Genomic DNA, 8,488 nt, shown 5'->3' on the forward strand with positions numbered 1-8,488 from the left:
AGAGAGAGAGAGAGAGAGAGAGAGAGAGAGAGAGAGAGAGAGAGAGGCCGGCGACAGAGAAACAGAGTATACGCCCGCTGGAAATAAAACGAAACGAAACAAATGGAGAGCTCGAGCCCATCTTCCGCGGCTAATCGAATTTTCGCCGGGGCAGATTTCTTGAAATTGTTTTCGCTATTTCCGACCGCCTAGCCCGTCTCCCTCGCGCCGTCTGCTACCCTGATAGCTAATGGATCGTTGTTTAAAAAAAAAAAAGAAACAGGAGAGGATGAGAGGAGAGAGAGAGAGAGAGAGAGAAGGAGAAAAGAAGCGAACGCGAAGCGCGCAAAAGAGAGACACACACAGAGAGAGTGAAAGAGAGAGAGAGAGAGAGAGAGAGAGAGAGAGAGAGAAAGAGAGCGCAAGACGAAGAAAGAGGAACGACTCGGAAGTGCGGCGGAGAGTAAGGGGAAATGAAAGAGTTACGCTCCGGGTCGAGGCCTGGCGTGTCGACGAAACATTATCCCGCTAAGAAAGACAATACACCCGGAGTACAATATTATAATAGGCCGGAGCGTAAATGTATTATAGAGAACGATCGGTAGCCCGGGCATAGAAACTCGTCTATGGTCTACCTCCACACGTACACGCGCGCGCGCGCGCCCTCGCTTACACAACACACATACACACACACACACACACACACATACACCAATACACCAATACACCTCCTCTCTACGTGTATCCTATTAACTGTTACCCTCTTCCCGGGCTCTCGGAACAGGGGCGGATCATCGCGACGATACACCGTCGCGATATGTCCTCAGTTAATACGCCCACGCTCCTGAATCCCGGCACGGCCTAGCCATCGGCAAGTTCGTCTCTCCACGTCGAAATTTCCTTCTCGTTAATCGATCTATCGAATCTCTCGCATACGTGATTCATCCCTGCGCGCGACCGGAGACTCTATCCTGTTTTATCTTCTCGCCATGAGATTCCGTCTCAAGTCTTTGTACATCGCGACACGATCGAGATACGTCCAAGAGAGAGAGAAACGCGAAGTTCCGAAAGGGGTGGAATTTGCGCGGCAGTGTAAACTCGCGAATTTGACCGGCCCTGATCTTTCTGTCTTTGCCTCTGTTTCTTCCTCCCTCCCTCTCTCCCTCTCTTGTGTCTTGGCCACTTTCACGTGACGCGCAGCCTTCGTATTTATCCGTAGTTTAGCGGTACAAGGGTTGAGTGTCGTGCAACACGATACAACAACCCTCTTTTCTCTCTCTCTCTCTCTCTCTATCCCGTTTCGCGGACCTTCCTCGCGCACCTCTCGACCTTCTTCTAACTCACCTCCCGGGCCTTCCCATCATCCCTTCGGATTTCTCCCTTCTCCCACCCTTCCCCAGTCTTAATTGCCCCGACGCGCGGCTCGGTAAAAACTCGTTAGCCATTAGATTTATTTTCTCTCGCCACGGGGATTCATCCCTCTCTCCACTCTCCGCCTGTACTAGAAACCGCGCGTTGGTTGTATCTCTCGCTTAACGCCAGATTCTTTTTTGTTTATGTTTTCTCTGTACGCGCGTGATCGTCGTTCACCGAAACTCGAATTAATCGCCGGGCGATAAATGTAAATCCGCTTATTGGGAGGGTGGGTTTGCCACCCGCGCTTATCGTACATATTTTCGTCGACACGGAGTACTAATTAATTACCGCGCTCGCGGTATTTACACGGTATGTTTTCCCCTTTTTTATGCAATTCTTTCCGCGAGAGCGTGCACACACGAGCGCGATGTGAATACTCCTGAAAACCTAAACCCATGACTGACGATTTAATGGTATCACATTAATTCAGATTGATCTCCATTTCATGCTGGTCTCTTTGTCGCAGTGTTCGAAGTACCCATGGCAACGATTAAAGGTAAAACGATCGGGTCAATATGGAAGAGCCCATGGGAATTCCTTTCGGCTGTAATTTCAACTCGTTTCGCCGCGTTTACGTGCGCGCTTGACGCACGTGCAAAATTGCGGTCTCCAATTTTCACTGTCATGATCTATTCGTGTAAGACACACACATGCTCGTGCTCATCAACAACACACATACACACAGCCGCGAGATGCGTACACCTGTTCGTAACGCAGTTTTCGCGGGATGCGCGGATAATGAAATTGTGCTGCGAAATTGTAACAGCGTATCGCGTTTGTTTTTTAATTAACCTTCTTTTCGTATGTCTGTGACGCGCGTTATGTATTTAATTAGCGGCCTCAAGTCGCGTATATATTGCGGAACGCGCGAATCACCGCCTGATCGATCGTACGTACGCGACGAAGATCGTGAAATGATTATAACCCGGCTCTTGCTCCTTTTCCTCTCTCCCTATCTCACCTACGTCATTGTGAGTGCGCATCGATATTGTCTCACGTCGCGAAAATCGCAATTGCGGCAATCATTCAGATGTACGATGATGTATCGCCGAAGAGTCATACCGCGTGCGCTTTCACCCGTCAATCGCGGCTAATTACCGCTTCTTAATTTCTACCCGTTCCTCTAATTAAGCAAGGTTCACTCTCCTCTCTTCTCCTCTTCACCCCCTCCCTGCACCCCGGTATTAGCCGAATCCCGCACCTCTCTCAGATTCCTGTTATGGTCTTCTCTCTCTCTCTCTCTCTCTCTCTCTCCTTTCTCCTCTCTTTCTCGTCGGTAAACATCGCTGGCTGGCGAATCTCCAGAAGAACCTCGCTCTTTGTCTCTTTTGCGGCATTAAAATAGAAAAGTGGGACGGCCTTTCGCGGCAGAACGCCTCGTAAATCGGTCGGCTCTTACGCGATCTCTCGCAACTTTTTCGCCGTCTGGTCCCTTTCGCAGCGACGATTTTATTTCGGTCCTACCCGCGCCCGACCAATCGCCATCATCACTATACGGCGGTCCTTCAAACGTGCGTTCTCTGTTCCCCGGTGGCTGTTCGTATAACCACCCCTTGGACGAATATTACATCTTACTGTGTCTGCTCGTTACTTTCACGTCGGTTCCGACCACTCATACATCCCAAACCCCCCCGTATATATGTTCAAGAACTACATACAACTACATGTATTCTCCTCTAAGCTTCATACAGTCTTCAACTTGACGAGTCCATTTTCCGATCGCACCCCTCGAAAGCTCTCAGCCTCTCTCTCTCAGCCCGAGGCATTAATTTTTTCGACCCCGCCTCCGGTGGCTCCGCGCCTCTCTTTCTCTATTTTTTTTTTCTCTCCAGCGCTCGATCACCAGCGCGGACTCACTAATGAAATCATTCCCGTGGCGTTTCCAACAGGGTGGGATCTGCACCCCATTGTACGACGCCCCTCCGCGTTCCTTTTTTCCGCTGGTCTAGTCGGGCGCGACCGGGGTCGATCCGGTTCTCCTATTGGCACAACACGGAGGGTGCCCCGTTGTCAACCCTTACGGCGTTAGACAGATTCACTTTTTTCATCTCCCTCTCTCGCCTCGCGTCGCATTCGTCAGCGAGCGATTTTTGCACGCGCGCGGATTAACAGTTCACGCGACTCACAATTAGAGGTGGATTAATGATACGCGGCATAGGTTGGCAATGAGAGGGACAAGTCGAGGGGGTGAGTAGCGACGCACATGAATACCCATCGATCGCGCGCGTTGCCCATGTTTTTTTCCTCCACGTCCTTCGAGGGTGCAAACGTGCCGAACGTTTCGCCAAGAAGGGAACAGAAGAGCGGCACGACTGTATAAGTTTGCGAATTACGCCGTGCCGGCCGCGAAGAGGTTCTCTTCCCGAACGAAGAAGCAAAAATCTAAGATCTCTCGGAGGTATCTCCGATGTCTTTTAGACATCCTTTGGACTTTTGCGTTGTTTGTGCTCTCCTCGACGCTCGTCCGAAAGCTCCGAAAGCGGTGAGAGCTATGAGTCAGACGCGGACGTAGAAAAGGAATCAGGAATTTCTGGTGCCTTCCTTATCGGGAGACAAAGCGTTCTCGTCTCGAGAAAATAACGTTCGCGCGAGCGAGCCGAAGCGAGGGGAGAAGGAGCGTGTGAGAGAGAGAGAGAGAGAGAGAGAGAGAGAGAGAGAAGGATAAGATGAGCAAGCCGGTGAATATCTCCCGCGGATTCCGCGAGCCCCACGTTGGAGCAACGAACAGCCGAAGTATCGTACGAAGGTTGTCTGCTGCCGAGGCGAGTCCCGCGGCCTCGTCGCGGCTAAAAAAGCCAAGGAAAGACGACGGCAGCGCGAGAAGAAAAAAAGGAAAGAATGAACGAACAACTCGGGCGGGAGAAAAGAATTGCGCGCCGCGCGCGCGAACGGCCTTCGGATTTTATCGACGCTCGCGGGGAAGAGAGGAGTTCGCGCGCCGTCGATTATATCAACCACATTTGTGGGTTGCGTTTTCGACTTGTGAATGCAAAAAGGAAAAATTGAAAATATCTAGAGAGCCCCCTTTCTCTGAGACGAGAGAGGAACGAATGGCTGTGACATCGCGAAGGAGCGTGACTTCCTCGAGGGAAATTCGAACATCGCGAGCCAAGAATGGCGTCGCGCGCTGCTTGCGCCCAACGCACAAAAATGGGGTGGGGGAAAAAATCCCGGCGCGATTAGTTCTAATAAGATCGCTCTCCGCTAACGAGATCTCGGCCCTCGATCAAAGATGGTCCCGTCTCTATGAACACAAAATGGCCACATCGTACTCGACGTCACGCACCGCTACACGTGTGCTCACACCCACTTCCTTTTTACGCCACTCCCTGACCCGGGCCCGCGCCGGGCTTCAAGGAGCGGACAATCTGCGATCGGGGATCGGCGGAAAAATCCAGGAGGAACCAATCGGCGAAGGGGTGCGAGCGAATCCCGGTGGCGGAGCGGGCGTGATGAGAGATCACGCCTTGACCAGGTGTTTGACCGATCCGATCCTCTCGACGGCGTGATCGGCTCGTGATTGAAACACGAAGAATCCGAAGGAATTCTCGTCGTTATCGTCGCGCTGATTGGCGTGCACTACGTGCTCTCGTGGCTAAAACTGCGCAATGTCTTGGTGGTTATTTAAAACAGCGCGACGTTAAAAATATACCGTCACCGGACGTAGACGTAGTCGCGTACGCGCCGCGGCCGTTATATTCGCCCTGGTATTATCCAGCTGTCCGACCGTCTTTGCAATATTGATCGCGGCGTGACACGCTCTCGCGGCCGCGGGAAATTTATTTAGTCGCCGAGAGACAGTCGATGCCATCGCTGACGGATCGTTTCAGATAATTTTGACACGTTGCCGCGTTCTTGTAATATACACCAATCAGCCAGCCAGCCAGCAATTCGTTCGCGTCGAAAATGAGCGCGCAAATCGAAGGTCCCTCCCACCCTCCCATGGCCTCTTCGCAGTCAACGCAGGCCAAGTGTTTGAAAGCGGGAACAAAGAACGCATGCAGAACCGATCTCTACGGCGGAATCGCTTTTTCTCTCTCCTTCTCTCACCGGGACCGCATCCTCTCTCCGCTTCTCATCGTATCTGTACCGAGGTACACGCGGATAGCCCGACGCGGGACGGGAAATCGCCGGCTATGGCAGATACATGTAGACCCTCTTAGCGGGACCAGGAAGTATGGAATTGGGAATGGTAGCGAGAGCGCCGTGCAGCCGCGCGCACGTACAGCCTCTTGCGAGGAGAGATGAATCTGGTCACGGCGGATCATAAAGTCCCTCGGGGATTCGCCCACGCCGCGTCCACTCTCTCGACCGAAGCGGGGAGAGAGCGAGTCTGTGAGAAAGAGAGAGAAAGAGAGAGAGAGAGAGACAGAGAGAGCGAGATCACGGGCCAGAGGTATACACGAAGAGAGAAAGAAAAAGAGGGGAATACAGAAGGAGAAAGAAGGAGAGAGAAAGAGAGAGAAGGAGAGACGACCGTGGAGAACGGGACGGAGAAGAAGGGAAAGAGCGTCAGCGGAGTCGAGGCACTCGCGGCGCAAAAAGCGAGGATGCAGGCAAAAAAGGAAGAGCGCGACGAAGAAACCGGTTTTTTCCAGTTGGGCCAGGTCGGGGCGTCGAACCTAGGGACCGCAGCCTCCCTCCGAGAATAACTTGCATGCAACAGCAGCAGCGGCGGCGGCGGCGGCGGCGGCGGCGGCGGCGGCGGTGGCGGCGGCGGTGGTAGCGGCGGTGGTGGCGGCGGTACGGCCAGAGCGACGCCGTCGTCCTCGTCGCCGTCGTCTTCCCAACGCGCTTGCGGCTGCCCCAGGTTCGGGATAAAAAAGGAGATAGAAGGCCTAAGTATGCCGCGGCGGTCGTGGCCACCCACACTCGAGCTCGCGGAGACAAGAACGTGGAGGACGTACGCGAGCGATGAAAACGTTTGCACGCGGTGCAAACCGGAAGGAAGACATCCAAGTGGAAACGGCGAGACGATTACCGCAACGATCGGTATCCCTTTCTCCAGCTTTTCTAGCCCTCCTAGCATAGAACGTCGACTCGTTTACGAGCCGGTGAGATGCGGCGGAAAATCAGGATTGCGCCGGCATCTGACACGTCGTTAAAAATGTCCGGAGGTAGAAGAAGAAGAAGAAGAAGCACGAAGTATACGAAGTATACGAAGAGAGGTTTCAGATAAGCGCGGCTATAAACCTGAAGAGGAAGGTGACCGTAGAGGTAACTACAAGAAGAGTCGAGCGCGCAAAGATAACGTCGCGTTGTGCAAAAGCTGCGAAAGCGGCCGGAAAATCACATTCATTATACAGAAGAGAAATGGAAGAGAGAGAGAGAGAGACAGAGAGACAGACGAGGAAGAGATAGATAGAGAGAAAGAGAGAGAGAGAGAGAGGGTAAGGTGGTGTTGTCCAAAAAATTCGGGGTCATTGCCGTTGCAAAACTCGTTTCAGTCTCTTTCTCGCCTCGTGCCCGTTACCTCAACCCGTTCGCGATTGTCCTAGGTCCGGGATAAAAAGAAGGACGATCAACGGAGAGAAACCGAGGGGGGCGCAAGGGGACCGGGGTCGGGAGAGGGAGGGAGGGTGGTCTTCGAGTAGGACGAAAAAGTACAGGAAAAAGAAGAAGTCGCGAATCGGAGAAGGCGAACAGGAAGGAAGAGAGGAACGGGGGACCCCGAAACTCTTTGGGGTCATTGCCGTCCGGTCTCGTTTTAGCCGTTCCTGCCTGTTCACCACCTCTCCTCCTTCCGCGTCTTTTTCTTTTTCTCCTCCTCCCACTGCCGTTTTAAGCACTCTTTCGAGCAAGTCCGACCGCCATCATGTTTTTCTTCGAGCGCGTGCACCTACCGCCTTGTATGCGTGCAAGCAACCTTCGCGTGTTCGGATAGAGAAAGAGGAAAGCAGCGAGAGAGAGAAAGAGAGAGAAAGGGAGGGAGGGAGGGAGGGAGAAAGAAGGGGGAACAAGACAGACTGAAATCAAGAGGTAGGGGGGACGCAAGAGAGGAGATAAGAGAAAAGAATATGAAAAAAGACGCGACTGAAATACGATCGGTGCGAATCGGTTCCTTGACGCGACCGGCCAACGAGAGTGAAGGAGGAATAAAAAGAATCATCACTCTGACACTGGCACTGAGAGAGGACGTCGAATTTCATTCATGATTTCGTTTTCTAATCTAATACGAAACATGGCCGTTGGTAGGACAACGATCGACACCACGTTGGTAGAAGCACGCGGAGGCACGAGAAAGGTGAATCTCGCTCACGAGTCACTAATAAGCGCGCGACTTGTTGTGTAGAAGGCAGAGAGAAGGAATGCAGATGGCGAAGATGTGCTAGCAACGGCCATGGTAGTTAAAATTGATGTATGGTACAAGCTAGTCATTCCATGCTTTGCATTCCCGTTCATGGGTGAGGTCGCGCGGGGTCGATCGGAGATCCAAGGTCGACGAAAGTGGTCGCTTCGTTTTCGCGACGCACGTCTGGCATCATCAGCCTTTGGCGTACGTATATACGTACGCGAAGCGAGGCGGACCGAGGTAGGTTCGTACTGGCGATGCCGTCAGTACTAACCGGCGAAATCCGTAATCGCGGTTAGGGATTAATCCGCTCCGATCGTTCCCCGGACCCCACGCTTCCACATATTTGTCTGTCTAGGCTTCGCTTCGAACTCCAAACCACCCCTGTGATCACTATTGCCTACCACCTCCCGCCGTTCTACACCCTACCAAGCCGAGTACTCTGTTCTGACGACAAAGATAATGTTTTGTGTGGTCAAAATTCTTCCTACATCTCTGTCCGTGTTAATCATGTGCCAGCTCGCGTCGGACGGCGAGTGAAAATATCACGAAATATCAAAGTCGTTTAACGTAACGCACGTTTGTCATAGAATCGTACATGTGAGCACAGTATTCCCTTCAACGACGATACATTGAAAGTTACAGTGGTAATTTCAATAATATCGAAGTCTCCGCCTCTCATTCCCATTATCCGTGATGTTCCAAGAGCTAGCTATGATCTTTCCGAGTATCTTCACCGACGATGCATTTGTCAACTTAGTTGTTTGTCGACCGCGCGAAGATTAATTCGGCTACAAAGTA

At 52.3% G+C, this 8,488-nt stretch overlaps 2 protein-coding genes across 7 annotated transcripts in view; one reads left to right on the forward strand and one right to left on the reverse strand.

Moving 5' to 3' along the window:
* The window catches only part of LOC116849985, a 239,013-nt gene that overhangs the window by 197,453 nt on the left and 33,072 nt on the right, over positions 1-8,488 (reverse strand). The gene's annotated exons all lie outside the window — the stretch shown is intronic.
* LOC116849982 (zinc finger protein 628-like) overlaps positions 1-8,488 on the forward strand; it is a 90,139-nt gene that overhangs the window by 74,336 nt on the left and 7,315 nt on the right. Inside the window, exon 5 of one of the 2 annotated variants that reach the window (XM_032827720.1) lies at positions 1,862-1,891. The exons of the other annotated variant lie outside the window; for it this stretch is intronic. Within the exon in view, the coding sequence (XP_032683611.1) occupies positions 1,862-1,891 (30 nt within the window). The remainder of the gene's footprint in view (positions 1-1,861; positions 1,892-8,488) is intronic. 2 annotated transcript variants of the gene reach the window in all.

The sequence above is a fragment of the Odontomachus brunneus genome, unplaced genomic scaffold, assembly GCF_010583005.1.
Source record: "Odontomachus brunneus isolate Ranch 3 - 2012 unplaced genomic scaffold, Obru_v1 Obru_scaffold_130, whole genome shotgun sequence".
In the NCBI taxonomy this organism is placed as follows: Eukaryota; Metazoa; Arthropoda; class Insecta; order Hymenoptera; family Formicidae; genus Odontomachus; species Odontomachus brunneus.